Below are 23,538 nucleotides of genomic sequence, written 5' to 3' on the forward strand. Positions count from 1 at the left end.
GGAATGCCATGGTAAAGCATGAACTTGCTGAAGGCTTTTTGTGCTTCCTCTTGTTTACCACCAAACATTTGCGGGATGGTTGGCTGGTAGGCATCTTGTTGCCTAAGAATTGTTGGATCCTACTCAAAAATGGGATCTGGAGAATGTGCTCGTGGTCGGGTTGGGGGTCGTGGTATATATCTTGTCCCAGTGCTTTTCCTCCTCTCATCTTCTTACACTGGTGCAGCTGAGCCAGATCCACCCGCTCCTCTTGCTTGCTCATATGCTCTTATATTCTCAAAATGAAAACTTTGTCTACTCTCAGCCAAAGTCTACTGGTAAATTCTCCATTCAGCCTCTGATTGAAACTCACCAGGTTGAGGCCTAAAGTCAGTATCATCTCCTCCACGGACCTCTACACCAGACCTCTCTAGTACTGCCTCATCAAACTGTTGTTGCATTCTTTCCCCTTCAGCTTTCTTTATTCTTCCTCCTTTCAAGTGTTGTGCCATTGCCACTGTCACTTGGGTAGGAGCATTTGGGCATGAGGCAACATCCTTGCCTGTACCAGACAAATGTTGCTTTAACCTGGTGGCTCCTCCAGATAGCAACTTCCCACAATAATTGCATTTGGACTTCTTTTTGTCTGCGGACATCGGGACTCCATGTTGCCATGCTATATCAGACATTGTGTACAAAATGTCTTATATTTTACACTGTTACATAACAAAGCATGTATTAATAACCATGGTTCACTTAAAGTAAGGTATTCAAGACTTAAAGTATGCTATTCATAACTGTTAAATATAATGTCAAACTACTAGAACTATGAAATAACTATCTCTTATTTATCTCCTCACTCTAGTATTTATTTCTTAATTAAAAATAATATTTAAAATTTTTATTAAAAATATTTATACCTTAAAGTATAAGAAAAATATAATGTAATGATGTATTTGACACCATTTGAAGTTGAACATTATGTATATATGTTGAACATAATTTTCCATAAACAACAAGTATTTTTCCTTAATATTATATATATATTTTTAATTTTTATAATATTTTTATGAAATCTGAAAAATAAAATAAATTTTTTAATGGGTGAAAATAAAAAACTGATCCATGGGGCGGTAGAGCATCCCAAGTTGTTCAACATATATGAAAATCATTTTCAAACAATCACTATTCATCCTATTTTTTTCAATTTTTTTTTCAAATAAATTATTTATTTTTCCAGAAATTATAATAAAAAATTTAATAACTGAAAAATAAATCCGACTCCATCAAGTGATAGATTGGCCAAGGATGTTTAACATATATCAAAACCACATGAATTTATCAAGGATTACACAAATTTTGTTGGAAAAAATTGATTTGGGAAAACTAGAAAATACCTTTGAAAATTCTTGAAATAGGTGATGATTCTTGGACTGTTGGAGTTGAATCTTCAATTTAGCACTTGAATCTCACTTGAAACCATGCAATCCACCCAAGATTTGAAGGAAAGAGGAAGAAAATGGAGCAAAATGGGCTGTTTTCCTTTCTTTAGAGCTATGGACAGAACTCAGCAAGATTTTCGAGTTCTGTCCATGTAGCTTAGTTTATAAAATGGGTTAGATGGGTGAAATGGGGAGAAAAAATGGGTCAAAACCCATATCCAGACCCGATAGCCGAGATCTCGGCGAGAAATTGCATTTTTATAACGTAAAAAATCGAGAAAAAAACTTCAAAATTGGTCTCAGATGCATGGGTCGAGACGATACCGTGATCTTGTGGAGAAAATGTAATTTTATAATGCGTATGGCATCTCAACTCGAGTTTTTGAAAAACCGAGAAACTCGGCGAAATCTCGCGAGTTCTCGATCCATGGTCCACATAAAGGTAGCAGTAACATGTCAACCAGTCATGCTTACAGAAGCTAATTAATAGAACCAGCAAGGTATGTAGTTTTCAATAGAACTAGCAAATTTAAGATAAATAATCCGACAGACCCATAGGTAGCTGAAGCAGCCAACCACATAGGAACTAGAAAATAAATAGGTTGGTTGATGTAGAAAGTGACCATAAGGATGAAACCTGAGTTTTGTCAAAAAATTCCATGAATAATGCTGAAACTTGGGTCGAGTACTCCTCCGATGGTGATAAAACACTCCTAAAAAAATCAGCAAGAGAGGACTGCCCTAACCCTTAGATCGAGTATAGTTAGGGTTTTGTAAAAAACCCTGAAACTTGAGATTGATTAGAGGGTAGGGGGCTTAAAAAAACTGATGATGACTTGTCAAAGTGTGATGATTTCAACTAATAAATGCTGTCCTCAGCTGCTTGAATGGATCTACAATATGAACAACCAATCTGTTAGAATAATGTACTCCAGAATACCGTGGGGGTATTCTGGTCCTTTTGGGGGTATTTTTATGTTATTAAGTGTTATTAGCTTATGTCGGCTATGTGGGTTTTAGTCCCACATCGCCTAGCTTCTACTATTTGTAACTTCCCCTCTATTATAAATAGAGGGGCCTTTCTATCATTAATACAAGTGATTCCATTATTTTGTTCCCTCTCTCTGACCCACGGTTCAACCAACATGGTATCAGAGCTGGTCTGATCTAGGTTAAAGAGAGAAAAAACTTTATTTCTCTCTTCTTCTCCTCCAATCAATCTCTCCCTTCTTCTCCCTTTTCTCGGTTTTCTCCTGCTCCTGTTCTTCTTCTTTTCAGCCCAACAAAAGGGGCAGCACTAATGAGGTAAACATAATATTGATGATTTAGTTGCGGCCCCCCTTCTCGTCTATCGTTTTTATTAAAAAAAACCTACTGGAGCCTCATCTGCGATTTGGAGTTTCCCTTCTTTGAGATCAGATCTCTATGAACCTGATCCTCTAATTTAGGAACACCCTATGCAGCCTTTTTCCAGCCATATTCTACCCTATTCCTAAACCTAACTTCCCTTTTTCTTTATCTCCATCTTTTATTATTTGTTTTCCAGCCTAAATCCCCAAATCGATTTCACCTTGTCAAGGTTTTTCAAAACCCCGACTCCAATCGATTTTGGGGTTTCCCTTGTCAGATGCAGTCATGCAACCAATATTTCAGGGATAATTCCCAACTAATCCAAGCCCTAATCGACCTCAGTTTGAACACAATCTGATGGTTGGATCTGTCCCTACAGCAAAAACTTCTCATCCTGCCTTTTATGGTTCCCTGTTAAAACCCTAACTCAAATCGACATTAGGGTTACAAGTTTGAATTCTTGTTGCCTTTTTTTGAGGGATGATTACTCCACCTACAGAGACCACTCGACCTCAGTATTTGCATCTTTGCAAGTGTTTGAAGACCCCTAACCCCAATCGATCCTTCTTTTCAGGGTTTTTTTTCAAAACCCTGACCCATATCGATTTTAGGGTTAGGGTTGTTTGCTGCTATTGGAGTTTTTTGTTGATGTTTCTACCATCAAGAAGGACATTCTACTTCAACTATTTATGCCTTGAAGAAGGTCTACTGCACAAGATAGCTGCTGCCCTCCTTTTCTGCGATTTTTTGGTATTTCTTCCACATGAAGATCCAGTCTCAATTACCAAGGAGATTGGTCATTCGAACTGGAGATCCATTTCAGCAGTTGTGGTTAGCATGTATTACAATAAGTCAGCACCTTTGACAAGTCATCTTCACTTTTGTTGAAGCCCCCTTCCCTACAATCAATATTCACTTTCAGGGTTTTTTACAAAACCCTGGCTATGATCGATCTCAGAGTTAGGGCCGTCCACTATTGCTGATTTTTTGAGGAGAGTTTTATAAACATCAGAGGAGTATTCAGCCCATTATTCAACATCTTACATCAGTTTTTTTGTAAACAATTACAGTTCATTCTGTTGGCTTGGTTACTTCAATTTTCAACCGATTTCTCTTACTTATTCCTCTATGGCTGGCTGCTTCAACTGCCTTTGGATTTGTCTGGTTATTTATCTTATTTTGCTAGTTATTTTGAGCTTCACTACCTACCTGGCTGGTGTTATTGATTGGCTTCTGTAAGCATGACTGGTTGATGTGTTACTGTTGCCTTCATGTGGAATACTGCTGCCCTATGATTGTGACTGAGTTTCCTCTTATTGGAAATCGAATTTCTTTCGTTATGGAAGACTCAAATCTGTTACCCTGGAGATCAGCTTATTTGGGATTACTATAGTGTGTTCCACGATTATTGGTTGCACCTACGAACCTATTCAGTTATGTGGAGCTTTTATGATTTATATCCGGCTCACTCTGGAGCTTGAATCCTAGCATTGTTACTAATTCAGATCTGATCCAGTTTATGTTGAAGCTCTTCAATCCATTGCTGTCCGGATATCTTTGTTAGTACTGTTTAGCATGTGGGAGTTTATACCTTGGAGTTTTTCGCACAATTGTTCCTCCTTGTTTGAAGATTGATCGAGCCTTGAAGAATGGAGCATTTCCTTACTTCAAATCAGATCTGTATACCTCTCAGATTTGAATATTGGAGTTAGGAGTTTCTCCCCTGCAGGGGTTTCCATCAAAAGTGTTTGGTTGGTCGATGGAAGATGGTTGGAACTTTATATGTTGCATCATTTACTCTACTTCATTATCCCACTGTTGGTTTTCCTTCACCACCTCCCAAAACATACCTTTGGCATTCCTCATAACCACCTTGGAAGTTAATGGTATTCTCTTCTTTACCATTTCTTCTTTTTCCGTTCCACTTGGCAGCCATTGAAAATTCTGGAATGTTGTGTTTTGCCCTATCTCTAAAATCATCTCTCTTATGTCCACTTGCACTACACGTGAGGGGGGGAATTATATACAGTATACCTGCAGCCATTGCAGAGAGCAGAACATGCAGGGACACTTGGTGCAAAACATAGAAGGTCAGAGGTTTCACCATTACCAATGGGTATCTAATTTGTTATTGGGTTAAGTTTGCCGTAAGGGGGAGGCTGGTGTTAAAAGTTTTGAAGATGTTTGGTTATAGCCTGCCTATATGAGGTTCTACAGTTGGGTTGTTTTTTTCCACTGCTTGATCTTTACTGCTGCTTGACTCATCTGCTGGCTACCCTAGTTACTTATCTTCAAGGTTATAATTCAGAGATTCATTATTAGACACAGATTGGTGAGAGATGCCTTTTTGCTGATCAAGTCTGTCCAAGTTTTGTAGGTCTTTTTTTCAAAGTTCTTGAAGGTTTATTTGGGAGCTGCATTCATCTTGAAGCTGGATTCTGCTACCACTTATTTTTTTCCATTTTATTCAAGTTGGGCATTAGTACCTAGTATGCGCCAACTTGAGGGGGAGTGTTAGCATTGTTATGGAGAGAGTTTTTTTCTTTAGTCCAAGCTGGATCTTCCTTCTTTAATATTTGTATAATCCAGCTTGAGGGGGAGTGTTAGAATAATGTACTCCAGAATACCGTGGGGGTATTCTGGTCCTTTTGGGGGTATTTTTTTGTTATTAAGTGTTATTAGCTTATGTCGGCTATGTGGGTTTTAGTCCCACATCTCCTAGCTTCTATTATTTGTAACTTCGCTTCTATTATAAATAGAGGGGCCTTTCTATCATTAATACAAGTGATTCCATTATTTTATTCCCTCTCTCTGACCCATGGTTCAACCAATACAATTTCTTGTAGTTTGAGACTTGATCTTCAAGAGGGAGAAACACCTAAAAGTGCAGAAAAAACAGGGCAGCAACTATCTTAGGTAAAATACTTCTTCAATCCATGAATAGTTGAAGTAGATAGCTTCTCTTGATGGTAGAAACACCTCCAAAAAATTACAACAGTAGCAAACAACCCTAACCCAAAAATCGATATGTGTCAGGGTTTTACAAAACCCTGAAAGTAGAGATCGATTGGGGTAGGGGACTTCTAGAAAACTTGGATAGGTGCAAGATTGAGGTCGAGTGGTCCTAGTAATGGAAGTAATCAGCCCTCCAAAAATCAGCAAAAGCTTAAACCTGTAACCCTAATTTTGATTGGAGTCAAAGTATTGTCAGGGTTTTTAGCAGGTAACCAAATTAGCAGGTTAAGAAAGTTTTTGCTGTAGAAACAAATCCAGCCATCAGAAAGGGTCCAAACATAAGTCGAGTAGGGTTTGTAATAGTAAGGAATCACCCCTAAAAAATCAGCTGCATTTTAAAAGGGAAACCCTAAAATCGATTTGAGTCTGGGTTTTTCAAAACCCTGACAAGTTGAGATCGATTAGGGTAGGGGCTGGAAAGGTTAATGAATGATGGAAAAAGAAAAAAAACGGAAAGAGGACAGTGGAATAGGGTAGAAAGGTGCTGGAAAAGGGTGCATAGGAGTCTCCAATAATGGAGGATCAGCCCTCATTAGTGATAGAAATCAGATCTCCAAAAAATTCTAGAAAGCTCCAATATCGCAGGTACGGTTCTAGTAGATTTCGAACATAATTTTTTAATAAAAAAAGGTAGTATGGGAGGAGGGCAGCAACTAAATCATTAGATGCTTTGATTACCTCATTAGTGCTGCCCCCTTACAAGGATGAGAAGAAGAAAAAAAACAGAGGAAGGAGAAGCAGAGAAAGAGAGAAAGGAGGGAGAAGTCGATTGAAGAGAAGGAGGAGGGTTTTTCCTTGTTCTCTAACCTAGATCAGACCTGCTCGGATACCATGATGGCAGAATCGTGGGTTAGAAAAAGAGAATGAAAGAATGGAATAACTTATTTTCATTGATAGGTAAGCCCCTCTATTTATAATAGGGGGGGAAGTTACAAAGGGACTGAAATAGGCGATGTGGGACTAAAACCCACATAACCAACTTAAACTTAATAACTTAAGAATAAAACTACCCTAAAAGGACCAGAATACCCCCACGGATTACATATTCCAACACTCCTCCTCAAGTTGGATTATACAAATAAGTAAAGAAAGAAGATCCAGCTTGAACTAAAGAAAAAAGAACTCCTAATAATGCTAACAAATGGACTTTCTATTAGGAGAACCAGTCCAATCAGCATCAGTATATGCCTCTATCCGCAAATGATTATGTGTAGACAAAAGAATTCCTTTCCTAGGAGCTGACTTCAAGTAACGAAGAATATGAAGAACTGCTTCCATGTGAGAGGAATATGGATCGTGCATAAACTGACTTACTAAGCTCCCTGCTATGGCAATGTCAGGACGAGTATGTGATAAATAAATCAACTTTCCCACAAGACGCTGATATCGGCCTTTATCAACCGGACCACCCTCTTTCTCCTTGAGCCAACCATTGGGGTCCATAGGTGTATCTAAAGGATGACAACCTAACATTCCGATTTCCTTTGAGTTTCAATCATTTATGAAATAGTTTGAAACAAAAGAAAACGTCACTTTTTGGTGCATAAGATAAACCCAGGTGGTGCGACTAAAACAATCAATAAATGTAACAAACCATCGGAAACCAGAAGTTGAAACACAACAGGCAGGGCCCCACAAATCAAAATGAATTAAACTGTGCAAACTTCTACTATCATAAATGGGATAAACAACACTAGTTTGCTTAGAAAAAATGCAAGCATCACAAGAAAGAGTAGGTGAATTACAACTTTTAACTAAACTGGGAAATAAAGTAGCTAAAACCATGGTATAAAATCTCGCGAAATATCGGCGATATATCGCGATATTTCGTGAATCTCGACATGACCGAGATACGAAACAAGGTCGAAATAAAAAGTACAATAACTCGTCGATATATCGAGATATTTCGACGATATATCGTGGAACTCACGATATATCGCGAGATATCACGATATATCGCGAGATATTGTAAATGACAATAGTGTCACATTCAAAATCCTTATAAATTTCATATTGCGCTCTTGGTCGATATTTCGACCGAGAGCTGCTGAAAATGAAATTTTCTCTCTTCTTCCTCCCTTCCAAGCCTCATAAGCTCCTTGTCGCCGGGAAGACGTCGGAGGGTCATCTAAGCTCATCATCCAAGCCTAATTTCATTATTTAAGGTAAATTATATTTCTCTAAAACTATTTTTTTAAAAAAACTTTGTACAAATGTTGTTGGATGTTGATGATATTAATATATGTTAGACACGGAGGCCGATCTACGACCTCACGGTGTAAATTTTTTCCCATATGTATTTTTTTATTTTTTCTGGTTTTAAAAATTCATTTTCCTACAACTAAAATAGGAAATAATTAGGGGTAATATGACTTAGATGGTAATGAATTAAATATATGTTAGACACCAATGGCCGATCTACGGCTTCACAAGGTCGGATTTATTTTTCTGCTCTTAAATAATTCTTTTAATTTTCGAAAATTAAGAAAAATATATAAAAAATTAAAAACAGAAATAAATAAGGAAAAATATGAGTTTTAAGTTTAAAAATAATGAAAAATATGAAAGTTATTTCTATATGTTTTGAGATGCATTACATGTATATTATGTTTACTAATTCATAGTTTTGTTGTGTTAGGTCAATACTTATATTAACATTATATATAAAAAATTGGTTTTATATATAATATACATGCAAGGGACATTGATACATGCAAGGGAAGCCTCACCCATACCATTCCGGCCCATCTGGTGGCAATGTTGGCGATGATGAAGACTGGTCTAAGTCCTCAAATGATGATGATGGTGATGATGGTGATCTTGGTGGTGGTGATGGTGATCTTGGTGGTGGTGATGTTGGTGGTGGTGATCTTTGGTGAAGAATATGACGGTATGCGAGAGCGTTATGTGGTAGGCCAGGAGGCCCAGGATTCGCACTGTAGACCCGCTCCGATTCACTGGAGAGACAGTTTGATCATGCCACACAAGATACGGACCACGGAGCACGTGCCCCGCACCCCCACCTCGAGAGGCCCCTACATACATACAACAGAAGCGTAGGGGTGACAAACACAGTGCAACTTTGATCAAATGGACATTGATAACCTATCTAGCTCGTGGTGGTTTGAGTATGGGTGATAGGGAGGAGGACCGACTGGACATTGGCGTGCCCCATCTTTTGACGCTTTATGCCACTCCATTAGCATCGGATTATGGTGCATCACAACCTTACGGTGGATATGGATATGGATCATCATCATATGGGCGTTTAGTGGGGTAGGGGACTATGACTACCACCCGATCCCGGGACATACTTGGATCATCTTTTGTAGATAACATCTTTGCATACCCTAGCGGACCTAGATACCAACCTCACCACCATACACGCAGCCAATGCCATCGCCTCTTGCGCGGCGCCAACATCATATCACAAGTGGATCATCTTCTTCACGGATGGATCGATTGGTAACCCTAGTTTATATCCTAGGATAGGTTACCTACAGATCGTTGATGATTCCATTTACGTGACACTTGTGGATGACTACACTCGCGTTTCTTCTCCGATTCTATACCGTGGTCCACATATGTCATTCAAACAGAGCAATGGACGTCGACTCGCGAGGCATGAGTGGGATTGATCCAGGGAGGCACAAAGAACTACTATTAGCGAGCTTAGCACTTGTAATTTGTAACTTAAGTTGTGATTTCATTAATCTATGTGTATTTAACTATTTATACATTAAGGTCGCCGATATGTCAATCAAGGGTGCAAGCCCAAAACACCAATTTGAATTCACATTTTTACAATTTTATGGTTTAAATGTGTTTATTAAGCTTAAATAAGGCTGTCCATGAAGTTTCGAGCCTAAATATGGCCAAATACCCCCGAGATGGACCCCGAAATATTCAGAAAAAATGCAATATTTCGGGAATATTTCGCGATATCTCGGATATTTCGGATATCTCGGTAGGCCCGAGATACCGATATATCGCGAGATATAGTACTATGGCTAAAACATGTAAAGTGTTAGAGTTATTAGAATTTATGTCCTAGGAGTACTTTAGGAACTGGACGTTATCTAGTTCCCATATTATGTAATTTCTTCTTTTTCTTCTTTTCACCTTTTACCTCCCTAGGGAGGTTGGATGTAATATGTTAAGACTTGTTATTTGAGTAATATAGGCGTGGAGAGAATAATCTCCAACACAACACATTACAATCGATCTAGTCTCTCCTCTCTTCCCTCTTGTCTCCTTCTTCTTCTTCTCCCCTTCTTACTTACATAACCTAAAATCTACCTTGGTATCAGAGATTCTGGTTTGGGAGTTGAATCAGTTCACTTGTTCCTATTCTTTCCCTCTCTTTGGAATCCTAAAACACATGGGATTCCAAGGAAGAGGCTCCTATGTAAACAGCTTGCTGAAATGGTATGAGATAGGTTATATACAACCTATTCAAGTGTCCGAAAGTGTTATTTGAGCTGCATTGAAGCTTCTATGAAGTTTTGAAGCCCATCAAGCTCACTCTAGGGTTTCCGCCAGCTTCAGGTTGCAATCCCCATATCTCTTCATCTCGCTTTGTGTTTGGTCCTTAGAGCAGCTTACTAGGATCGTACAAGACCCCCTTTTATGCCACATGTGTTCTCTCTTGATGGGTGAGTGCCTTATGTGAGCATAACTCATTCTTGTGGAGCTCCCTTTTCTGCCCAGGTAAAACCGAGACTGCTACTAGTTGCTTGTTCTTGCCTTTTGTGTAATATGGGCTTCCTTCTTGATTGTAGAATGATTATGGACACCTCTAGGTGAGGTCTTGGAGCTTGTTTAAGTGGATTCTTCTCCTTGGAAAGTTTTAGGGTGAAGTTCTGCCCATTTTTTTCCTGTTTCCTCCTTGCTGGAATTTCTGTTTTGTATTGGAATCCTCTATTTGGGTTGAGTGTGTACTTCCCACTTGCTGTTGGTAATCTGGTTTATGGTTAAGTGTTGTTTCCTATACAATATGGTTGATTCGGCTACATCTGGACTTGGTTCGATTGATTCACAGCCCACTCTAGCTGCTCCACAGTTGGTTTATGAGAGCACACATACACAGATTTCCTTTATGAAGCTTGATGGCTCTAACTACTTGGACTGGTCACACTCTGTGAAGCTTTCCCTTAGGAGCAAAGGGAAGCTTGGGTACATTACTGGTACTATTAAAGCTCCAGAGCCTGGTTCACCTACCTATGACAAATGGGAGACCGAAAACTCTACAGTCATGACATGGTTAATTTTCTCCATAACACCCAAGATTGGGAGAAGGTTTATAAGAAAAGAAATTGCCAAGGCAATTTGGGACAGTGTCTCCCAGTCTTTTGATAGAGTGGGTGACTCTGCCAAGGTCTATCAGCTTCACCAAAAAATTAACTCAATGAGGCAAGGTGGCAGGACCATTTCTGCGTACTACAATGCTTTTCTTAGTCTTTTGGAGGAGTATGACCACTACAGGGATCTTCACTTGACCAACCCCGAGGATGAAGCAAAGGTGTATCGGACTCTAGAAAAGGAGTGTGTCTTCACTTTACTTGGTGGTCTGAACCCTGACTATGAGCCAATCAGGCTCTAGATTTTAGGTCGGTCTCCCCTTCCATCTCTTAGTAAGGTCTGTAGTTACTTACAGAGTGAGGAGATTCGGCGTGTTGCTATGGAACCAACACCAGCATCATCTCTTGAGAGGTCAGCTCTCAATTCTAGTTCTTTCCGGGACATCCATGGAGGTGGTAGAGGCCAAGGGCCTAATTGTGAGGAAGACAGAGCAGTGGAGACAGTTGATGTCAGTGGAGTTGGGAGAGATAGGTTTAAATGTGATCATTGTGGGAGAATTGGACACACCAAGGATAGGTGTTGGTCTCTTCGTGGTTGTCCTCCTGGCACACGAGGTCGTGGTGGTCGTAGAGGGGGAGCTAGAGCACAGTTTGTGATGATTGAGGCAGATGCTACACGGGATGACTCCACTTTGGCAGATGCAGTGTTTCGTAGGGTCATGTCACAGCGGAGCATATCTCCTGCACCCACAGTGGCCAGCTCTTCTTCATCCTCACCTTTGCAGGTCTCCACCTCCGCTTCTACTGCAGCCCAATCTTGGGTCATTGACTTTGGTGCCACTGACCACATGACTGGTACATCCCATTATTATGATTCCTATACCATTTGCTCTGGTAAGGATAAGGTTAGGGTAACTGACGGCTCCCTTTCCTCCATATCTGGTAAGGGTAGTATCCCTGTTACATCATCTATTTCCCTTACTTCCATTCTTCATGTCCCTAACCTTACGCTTAATCTTTTATCTGTGAGTCACTTGACTAAATCTCTGAACTGTTGTGTCACATTTTTTCCTTCTCACTGTCTTTTTCAGGATTTGGTGACGAAGAGGATTATTGGTAGTGGACATGAGGAGCAAGGCCTTTACCTTTTTTATCCTTTTTTGCCCACAGCTCAGTCCTATATGTGTGGACGTAATGATAGTAGTTCTGTGGAGTCTGTTATGTTATGGTATCGTCGTCTTGGCCATCCATCTTTTGTTGTAATGAAAAAACAGTTGCCTCACATATTTTCTTCTATTGCTTCTTCGTATGTTTTTCAATGTGAACCATGTATGTTTGCCAAACATTGTTGTTCTCTTTGGTAATGAATTATTCTATTCACCCAAATTTTTTTTTTTGACACCAAACCCTAAATTCCTTTTGGTTTCCCATGGGCACCCATGGAGATGATCCCATGATATACCAAACACCTTCGCTATCTGCATCAGATTGTACTTCTTCGTCTTCATCTTCATTCGCCCAAAGAACAAGGTCCTCGACCCTTCAGTTACCGTGGCTGTTTTTCTTCACCATAATGTCAGTTCAATGACGGTGAAGGAAATATGATCTAAGAAGTTAATAAGGGGATAATTGTCAAATTCACTCTGCACTCTTTTCTCGCTCAATGGAACTGTTAGAGTGTCTCGGTTTGAGGGTCTATGGGTGTCCATAGACCTTGTAGCATGGGATCATGTCTATGTACTTAGCTAAGTTAAATTTTTTTTTATTCTTTTCCTTTTCTAATTAGGTATCTAGGCTAGTTAACTGTTTTGTTTCTAGTTGAACTTTGGTTGTAATCTGACTTTGACTCTTTGTAGGCTAACTACTAAGAGTCGGCTTTAGTTATTATATATTTGGAGGCTGTCTCCATAGAGGGAATTAATCTCTATCGTACAGCTCTCTTTCCATCTCAATCTCCATCGTTGTCTTCTTCTCTTCTTATTTCTCTGGTCACAAGTTCTGGTATTATTTAACGGTATCAGAGCACATTCAATAATTATTATCTAGACTCGATTCTGGTTCTGAAAATCTCAAAGGTTTCTTGTCGAGGGTTGCAGCACTCTATGCTGCCTACTATCTTAGTACCTAGTTGATGGCGGTGATGATAAACTAGGGTCTCTATTACCTAATCATTATTGTTCATGGAGTGAAAAATTGATTGGAGCCAAGGATTTTGCAGATTAAAGCTTGTCGTAAGATTCTGGAATTCTTATTTTCTCCCAATCGAGATCTTCAATTATTTTCTTTATCCAACCAATTGTTTCTCTTCAGGTTTTGGGGGAAGATTGACCCCACTTGGAGCCCAACTCGATCAGGGTTGAAGCAGATCAGAGTCATCAGACTTGTTGATCCTAATTAATTGAAGCTCTCTTCCACTTCTGGCGGTACTCTGTTTTGAGGTTGATTTCAAGAAATCAATTTCTGAAAATATCAGTTATCTGTCCAGCAGATTATCTTCAGATTTTGTGGCATCATTGCCCTTCAGAGACACCTTCTTCAATCCAGGTTTGGGGCCAATCTGGCCTGTGGCCTCTTGGCAATCACAAATCTCCATCTCAGCCTGTCGGTGCTCTGTTTTTTACTACTTTTTTAAGATCAATTTCTTCAATTATTCATAATCTGCCTATCAGATTAATCTGATGCTAGCACTTTTCAACAAGAGTTTTCCATCACTTTATTTTCTGTTTCTAGTGGTTTTTCTCAATCCAATCAGTGGATGAACTTAAGATTTTTGGCACATAATCAACCCTTAAGGACCTCCCTTCAATTGTGCTAACAGCCCCATCCATCGGCCAGAATAGGAGTTCTTGGTTCATCTATATTCTGTCCACATATTCTGTTTGTTTGGTTCACTGTGATTCTGTCCTTGTGGGTTTTCGTTCTAATAATTCTATCTTTCCTACCCTAGAACACATCATCTTGTTCAAGTTGGTCATCATTGATCAGCAAGAAGAATACACAACTCTATGAGAATGTGTCACCTTGGAAATTCCAACAATTTGTTTAATCCATACAAATTGTGACCCAGATCTTATTTCAATTCCAGCAAATGATGAAGCTATTGCTTCAATCCGATTAATTCTTAACAAATTAGAATCCACAATTTGTGAGGGCCGTTCGAGCTATTTAAGAAATCGTCGATTAATAACAAGATAAATCTATTACTTTGGAAACTTTACATACTTATTGCATTACTTACTATTCTCCGGAATGCCTATGTCAGTCCCAAGCTACCAGCCTACTACATGCTTGTCTTATATATCCTCATCTTTTCCCTCATATGTCATTTATGAGACATTTTAACTCATCATCTAAACACCCAATCTTTCTCAGCTGCAACTTCAATTGGATAAACACCCAGTCTGGCTCAGCTTTAACTTCAATTGGATAATCTAAAATAGGTGACATATGCATGAATCAAATGACTCTCATACAGTCATACAGGAAACACTGCACTGCACTGCACTAGACTGGTTTTACTGACAACAATCATGAACTAGGATATCATAAGGATCTGGTGAAGTTCTGTCACTTTTGGAACCTATAAACTTACATTGCCAACAAGAATCACAACACATAAACATTCAATAATATACGAAGTTATATCTTCTGTTTAGGGATAGTAGCCATATTCTAGACTATCAGTTAATTGAGTCCATGCACAAACAAGTAAGAAAAACGCCTGTAATGTAAGAAATACTAATAGAATCACCAATAGGACTAATGAGAGAGAATTATACACAATTAATTACTTATTTTTAATTCTTTCAACTCTGGCAGCTAAGATAGACTTCAATGTACGAATTCATGATTGCAGTGCGGGCATCGACCAGTTGAGGAATTCAATAAACCCAGTTGATTACTTATGAGAAGTTTATATGCGATAAAACAAGGGAAGAGAGATAGACACCTGATCTAATACAGCATCGGTAGCCGATTCATCTTTATCCTTTAATTGCTTGAGTAAGTCTACAGCAGACCTAAACCAAATGATGCATAAGTGTAAGGAGAATGAGATACTAAGTAAGAAAGTATGCAGAAAAGAAGAGAATATGGCATCAGTGAACCTTAGATGCTTGTTTCGGATACAATATTGCACAACTCTGCCACACCCATCAAACCAAATGACAAGGTCATTCAACTCCCCGAGCAGCTCAAACATTCTACTCAACTCCCCTTCAGTTTGAATATGTTCCTATCAGAAGGGGAGAAAGAGCAGTATATAAAAACATTAATAGTGAGCCAGTTGGTAGAAACAAAAACGCATGAATGGTACTAATAAAATGATAATAATAACAATAATAATAAAATATATTCTTTTTACAATGAGGTTTAAAATGGCCTTGGGCTCCACAATACATCCAGCTTGCTTTATTTCTTCATAAATTTTAAGTGCATCTTCTGTTTGCCCAGACGAGGCAAGAGCTGATATTAACACACTCTTAACTTCATTTATGTACTTCACTGAAATCCCTTGCTCCAAGACCACCTATCACCAAAGAGGAAAAAATCAACTTAGATAATTTCCAAGAGTAGCATGATTCCTATCCATTAAGACAATTGAAAAAGGGTTGGGGGGGGGGGGGGAGATACAGCAACCCACAGTCACAAAACAAAACCAAATGACTAAAAAAGTAGAACCAATGTTTTTTTTAGTGGGGGACCAATATTTGCAAAAAAAAGGACAAAAAGCATCATATAATTCTGAAAACACAGCAAGAATATTGAGGATCTGATTCATTGGAAAATCAAGCACACTCCAGGGAGCAAACATTTTGAACCTTTCCAGAATAGAACCAAGATATCAAAGAAATGAATGATCAAAGACTTGTAACTCGTGTGTTATACAGGTGTACTTTTGCCTATTTAACTTCAACATGTGAGAACCAGCTAGTTACGGTTTTATAATGAGTTAGGTAAATGTTCAAGTTTTTATCATGTAATATCCTGGCATAATGAGGGAATTAATTTAAAACTTAACCTGTGATGTAGATCCTGTAGAAGTGATGGAAGGATGATCTGATTTCTGGAAAAACCTAGAGACAGCCAATCAGGGGTAAGTACTTTTGCCTAAAATATTATTTTTATTGGTTTTTAGGCTGAAATAAGTCAGTACATAGTCAAGAGTCAAGGTTAGTTCCCCGGAGTTATTCTGGAACTTTTACCGAAAAGGGTAAAAAAGGACTATTTTGGGGTTTTCTGGAGAGAAACTCAGAAGGGTATTTTTGAAAATTTCCACAGTTAATAATTTAATAAGTAATTCGATAAATAAGTCAATAAATGTTTAGTACTTGAATAATACATTAATTTCTAGTTAGCAAAAACCAAACGGACCCTAACTGAATTTTGGGCTAAACCTGAACCGAACTAATTCTAGTGTGAACGGGCTTAACACTTGTGGACTTAACAATTTTACCATTTATTTATTCCAGCCTATTAAAATAATATTTTTTAGAGGATTTTATGCTTGGACGAATTAAGTAGTCATGTGTGGATTATACTTGATTTTGGTGAGAGAACTAGGGTGAGGTGGCAACCTCCTATTGGTTGGGGACTAGGTCCTAAGAGAATCTTTTCTCTAAGGAGAGAGAAAGAGAGATATATCTTCATGGAATAAAATCTCAGCAAAAGAAGGAATTTAAGTAAGATTAAAATACCAAATCTGAATATAAATTTAAAAACCTCAAATTAAAGATTCCTTTTGAAATATTTTCATTGGGGGAGAGAAAATCAGATTTGGAAGAGGATTTTAGAAAGGAATCATAGGGGGATTTGAATTACACCTAAAAGGAGTTTAAATCTGGAAAAGGGGCAGAAGCTCCCACGTTTCTCAGCAAAACCGTGGGAGGGAGAGAGAAAGAGAGATCGGGAAAAAGAGAAAAGGAAGGAGAGGCCATACGTGAGAGAAGAGAGGAAATAGAAAGAAGGGATAAAGGAGAGGAAGAAGGAGCGAAGATAAAAAGAAAGAAAGAAAGAAAGAAGGTAGAAAAGGGGAGAGGGTGCTGCTGTGCATGTCGCTACCCTGGAGAAAATGTAGAGATTTGGAGAAAAAAAAAGAAAAAGAGAATGGAGATTGCAGAATAGAAAAGTAGAGAGAGCTAGCTTGGCAGTATAAAAAAAATATAAGAGAAAAGTACTATTGTTGCATTGTTGCTGCCGAAATTTGCAGATTATTGAAGATGGTTACTGCAATTTCTTTCCATGTTGGTGCTTTACTGTATTTGAAGAACAAGATGTTGTTGCTGTTGATCTGAGAGAATATTTCTTACTTGATCTGGGCTTTTGTGATTCAAACTTTGAACTTTGAAAATTGGAGTTGCAGATTTCAGAGCTTGCAGCCCAGGTGATTGAATTCAAGAGGAATACAATTCCTTGTTTATTCATGACTTGAGGAGTTGCACTGCTGACTCATGTATTATATATATATATATATATATATATAAAGACCTTTCAGCGGGCAAGATTGAGTTCTCTTGCCTGCAACAGAATTAAAAGAGAGAAAAGAGAGTAAGTGCTGCCATGGTGTTTTGAGGAAAAGAAGAACGTCAATAGAAGGAAGGTGCTGCTGTTCTTCAACACCTGAATCAAGTTGCTGATCTGGAATCTTGAGGGACGGCTGCTATGATGGTGTATGAGAAGTTGCTGATTTATATATAGTTGCTGCCACAGTTCAAGTGTCGCTGCTGTCCATTGCAATCAAACAGAGGTTCTTATATATGATGTAAGGAGTCAGAGTAGAAATCAAATTACTCATTATGTTGAGACCTAAGATGGAAGGCCGCAGATCTTTTGAGTTTTTTTTTTATTTTTAAAATCCATTAATTGAGGAGTTCAAAGACTGCTGGGTTTCTTATACTGTAGCACTCAGACAGAGATTGGGAGATGGGATCTATTGCCACTATGGCTTACTAGAAGAGTCCATGGCTGCTGCAATATTTTAAAAAAGTTGTATCAAGGAAGGATTAATATATATTAAGAAAAGAAGTAAGGAAGAAAGGAAAAGAGAAGAAGAAAGGAAGAAAGGAAAGGAAAAGAGAAGAAGAAGAAGAGAAAGAGAAAGAGAGCAGAGTTACCTCGCCTCCATTGCTGGACCTGCAAATCCAGTGTGTTCTTCATTCCTACATTAGAGCACCTTCAAAGCTTCTTTAAGAATTCAAATTTTCAACAAACTAGTGAGTGGAATTACACAACTCATACTTAAATTTTCCTATTAAAACTCTCCTTCTGATTTTCTAAAAATTCTGCTTTTCAATCATATTTACAAACCTTTGTGTTTGATTTTCAAAACTATGCATGTATTGCATTTAAATCTGAAAAATTCCTGTCTTCGAGCGTGCGGACTTTAGGACTAGTCTATCCAGCCATCGACCGCACAAGTCAGAAAGCTTGTTTTTGCTGTATTTTGATAGGGTGTTTGCCCAAAGCTCCAATTTGTGATATTCTTGTGAATTGTATATTTGCATTCATGTTTCCCTTCAGTTTGATAACTTGTATAGAAGGTGCAGGCATCATTTAATTTTATCACCTGTATAGAAGGTGCAGTCACCATTGTATTTTCGATGACCTGTACAGAAGGTACATGGATCTTTTTTTTGTGACCTGTATAGAAGGTGCAGGCACATTATTTTTTTTGACCTGTATAACGGTGCAGGCACGTTGCATATCATGGGCATAGCATTGTTTATTTTCTTTTGTAAGCTTAATGAACAAAGTTACTTTGAATGATGCGTCATTGGGCAGAATTGTTCTTTTTCTTGTTTCATAAAACTTAAGTAGGATTTAAGTGGTTCTACTTACTGTTATTTAATTGTATGAGATTATACTTTTATGCATTTATGTAATGATTGTTGCATGATTTCCAACTACTCGTATGAAGTTGTTTCGTTTCCTCACTAAGCTTTCCCTAGCTTACCCCTCGTTATATTTTCAGATGAAGCATCTCTTGAGTATGAACAATTTTATGTTGAGAATAATGAGGACGTGGCGTATGACTACAGCGAAGATGCTTATTTCACTTAATTTACTTTTAAATTCTGTTGAGACAAAAATTCTGGTTTATAGACTTGTAGTTTGATTTACTTTTGGTTTAAGGTTTGAAGGATGTAATTTCAATTTACTTTTGGTTAGGAGATAATGTAATGGTTCGATCATGGGTTTTGGATTAAAGGATTTATGGTTTAAATAAAACACTTTCGTTGCGTTTATTTTGAATGGTTATGATTAGATACGCTGCTACTGTAATTTGAGGCTATGATGATTTATATTTGGTTCACACTCCAGTTCTTTTTCGCTAAGACTAATAATCTTGTGGAGCATTAACAACCTAAACTCCTAGACGGATTTGGGGGCGTTACATATCACTTCTTGGAGAAGCATGTTCTGTGGCCACCTCCAAAAGCACATAGAAACTTGCTTATAAATCATAATGGATGTTTCCCAAGGCTTCCACAATGTTTTTAAGCTTGTAGACACCATAACAAAAATGTACTGATAATTCAAGAAAATTAAAAAATTATAGATGCAACATAAAAATCCTATGGTGTCAACAAAGCTCCTCAAGTTTTAGAATTTCAAAGGAGGCCAACATGTTTATGAGGATTCTTCATTTCCACTACTTGCCTGAATCAACTACTTCAACCTTGGGCATGATAGAACCAATTTTTTTTTTTAATGCATCTTCTCTTCTTGTTCTCCTTGTGCCAACTTCTTTTAATTACTTGTCATTTCCTTCGCAGTATGACTTCAGGTCTATATTGAGGGAATATCTCTTATTCCTCTTAATGGCCTCGCTTCAGGGATTGCTTCATAGAGCTGAGATTCCCAATAGCACATACAAATGTAATGATGTATATAAACTAATAGTGGAAATTCTTCTGAATTTTTGTTTCCCAAACTCAAGGGTGTGGTGCAAGAAAAAATCAACTAATACTAGGGCACTCCCAGTCACGAGATAGTATTTCAAATATGCTGAATTCAATGAAGCTAGTGTCTATAAAGTTTCTTAAAATAAGATTTTCAATGACAAACCATTTACATATCCATGTTCAGGAAAAAGGGAACTGTCAGAAGCAGTGCAGGATTATGTTTCATAGGTCCTTGTATGCATACTTCTACCACAGTGCCACTGTAATGCAATAAAATCTCACTATGCACTGGCATGCATCCCTTAACATGCAACCCAGAGACACGCTTTGTGTGTCATTGCACAAACTGCCAAGATAAGTGGCAAAGTAGAAAAGAGAAAATGCCTTTAGTGAGGGTAATTTATGAAGATTGGGATGAGAATTTTTTAGGTAATAAAGGCATTTTATTTAAAAAAAAAATAATTTAAGGTACAAAGAATACTAGTTGAACGGATTACTTGGGCTTTATTATTTGAAATGGAGGGATTTCTCTCCTTTTCATGATATACAATTGTAGAAAATGTAGGACCTGTAACCAGTAACTTGAGAGAGAAGAGAAGATGGAAGAAGAATTGATTGTAATGCTTGAGTTATATAATTGATAGGTAAGCCCCTCTATTAATAATAGAGGGGAAATTACAAAGTGACTAAACTAAGCAATGTGGGACTAAAACCCACATAGCCGACATAAACTTAATAATATAAGAAGAATAAAATTACCCCAAAAAGACCAGAATACCCCCCATGGTATTCTGGATTACATATTCCAACACTCCCTCTCAAGCTGGATTATGCAAATAAGAGAAGAAGGAAAATCCAGCTTGAACTAAATAAAAAAAGAACTCCATAATAATGCTAACATTCCCCCTCAAGTTGGTGCATACAAGGTACTAATGCCAAATTTGAACAAAATGGGAAAAAACTAAGTTGGAGTAGAATCCAGCTTGACATATGAATGCAGCTCCCAAATAAACCTTCAAGAACTTGAAAAATAGATTTTCAAAACTTGGACAGACATGATCAGCAAACCGGGGCTGGAATGTCTTCCAAAAAGGCAGCTTTCAACGATCTTCAATAGCTATCCAGTGATGAATCTTAGATTGTAGTGACATAGAATCTTGAAGTGAAATAACTAGAGCAGCAAGCCGCGAAAACAAACTGAATCAGGCAGCGGAAAAAAACTGTATCAACCCAACTGAAAGTCCTCAAATAGGCAACAACTAAATATCTTCAATAATCTTCAATACTTCAATCTCCCCCTTACGGCAAACTCAACCCAATAACGAAGGATACCCAATGGTAATGGTGGAGAAAACTGATCTTCTATGTTTTACACCAATGTTCCTGCAAGTTCTGCGTTCTGCAATGTCTGTAGGTGTATTGTACATAATCCCCCCCTCGCGTGTGGTACACGTGGACATAACAGAGATGATGTAAGAGATAGGGCAAAAACATAATATTCCAGAATTTTCCAAAAGGTGCTAAGGGTAATGGAAAAGGAAGAAATGCCAAATTAGAAAATACCATGAACTTCCAAAGGGGTTATGGGTATATGCCAAAGGTATGGGATATGAAGGGAATTAGAATTATTGAAAGGGAACGGTGTTGGAAAAAAAGGATGGCATGGCTGTAATTTGGTGGAATTCCACTTTTTAAATACAAACCAAGCCAAAGGACAAACTGGTAATACACCAGAATTTTCAAGGGTCAATTGGATAGTCAAATAGGGGAATGTATTAAATTAATGGTAGTTCTGTAAATAACCAGAATTTTGCAAGGGGCCCTTGGTAAATAAGAAAGTAATGGGTCATGTAGGGAATTAGATTTATAGATGGGGGACATACTTGGAAGGAGCAAACTCTTAATGGCAATATGTAAAATATAGGCTAAGTGAAATAAAAAGAGAAAGGAGGGGTAATATAGGAAACTAGAATAAAAGAAAAGAAAGCCACTCACGTTAGGAAGGTTGTCTTCAACCGTTAGTCACGAACAAACACCTAGTGGAAAGAAGAAACTCAGATCAAGAGAAAATCCACGACAGATCTTTGTTTGGCCTAAAATTTCAGTGGTAGAGTCGCACTCCCAGGCCCTGTTAAACCCAGGTGGTAGTTCCTACAAACAGCAAGCTCCACTCAAATATTTAGTGCCCTGAAATCAGATCTGGCGGTAAAACAGGGAAGCAGGTCACTGTTTCGACTTAATCTTCAAAACAGAGGTTGGTTTGGGTGATGAACCCTTGGATTAGGATCGCCTATGTGGGGTATTGCCCTCAATTAGGATTTCAAGCCAAAACCAAAGAGCAGCAACAACAATAATTGAAGAACCGATGAACCATCCAACATCAAACAAAAAGGGTTTCAATAACAGAAAAGCTCCAACATTAATCGACTCCAGCGTGAACCAGCCAGAAACCAAATTCGAAAAAGGGAGGTAATAACCAGAGGCGGAAATGTTGTCTTCAACCTCTGAACTCAACGAAACACCATCAAGCAGAAAAAAAATCATCAAAAGTCCGAAAATGAGAGCATGATTGACTATAGATCGATCAGCAAAAGTTCTTTGATCAAACCAGAAAAAAACTTGGTTCGATCAACAGAAATTACTAGCAGCCGAGGTAAAAAAGCAAATCAGAGGTAGCGAGACCATGTCTCTCAAACAGAGGCAGCATACGATCGAGAACAACCCTCTTTCGATCACCAACATAAAAAACCCATATGAAACCCTAGTTCTTCTTCTTCTATGAACTAGGGTTTCCTTCTTCAAACGGGAAACCCAAAATGACTCTCAAAACGGCAATCTTGCAGGGAATCAGTCACTGATTGCCTATCTCTGATACCATGTAGAAAATCTAGGACCTGTAGCCAGTAACTTGAGAGAGAAGAGAAGATGGAAGAAGAATTGATTGTAATGCTTGAGTTATATAATTGATAGGTAGCCCCTCTATTATAGGGAAATTACAAAGTGACTAAACTAGGCGATGTGGGACTAAAACCCACATAGCCGACATAAACTTAATAATATAAGAAGAATAAAATTACCCCAAAAAGACCAGAATACCCCCATGGTATTCTGGATTACATATTCCAACAACAATTCTACATGGTAAATAATCAAAAGATAAGTTCAGTTACATAAATGAATCGTCACCTTATTAGAAAGAAATACCTGTTTTGCCTTCTCATACTGTCCACAATTAACATACGCATTTATGAGTGCCATGTAAATATGCTTTGTTGCTTGAACTCCAGCACGTTGCATTTCTTCATAATACTGCAAGCAGTTCACAATTGGAATAGTTTAGATTCTTACTGAGGCATATCCCAAGCAATGGATTCTCTGATTGTACCACAACAGCAGTAAGCCAGTAGCATTTGTTGACAGCAAAAGGCATAGCACAATTCCCCAATAAATATATTCCAGGGTAAGTTACATAAAGTAATCCAAAGATTGGGTTGATCTTATGTACTACAGAATTCTTCAGTAGGATACAACCTCATCTATACCCAGGAA

At 38.1% G+C, this 23,538-nt stretch overlaps 1 protein-coding gene across 1 annotated transcript in view; it reads right to left on the minus strand.

The window, feature by feature from the left end:
* Window positions 1-23,538, minus strand: part of LOC122654339 (pentatricopeptide repeat-containing protein At4g04790, mitochondrial-like) — a 143,968-nt gene that overhangs the window by 21,183 nt on the left and 99,247 nt on the right. The window contains exons 11-14 of the mRNA XM_043848396.1: window positions 23,194-23,298; window positions 15,450-15,614; window positions 15,193-15,320; window positions 15,036-15,105 (exon numbers count right to left, since the gene is read on the minus strand). Coding sequence (XP_043704331.1) covers window positions 15,036-15,105; window positions 15,193-15,320; window positions 15,450-15,614; window positions 23,194-23,298 — 468 coding nt within the window. The remainder of the gene's footprint in view (window positions 1-15,035; window positions 15,106-15,192; window positions 15,321-15,449; window positions 15,615-23,193; window positions 23,299-23,538) is intronic.

The sequence above is a fragment of the Telopea speciosissima genome, chromosome 3 (genome assembly GCF_018873765.1).
Source record: "Telopea speciosissima isolate NSW1024214 ecotype Mountain lineage chromosome 3, Tspe_v1, whole genome shotgun sequence".
NCBI lineage: Eukaryota > Viridiplantae > Streptophyta > Magnoliopsida > Proteales > Proteaceae > Telopea > Telopea speciosissima.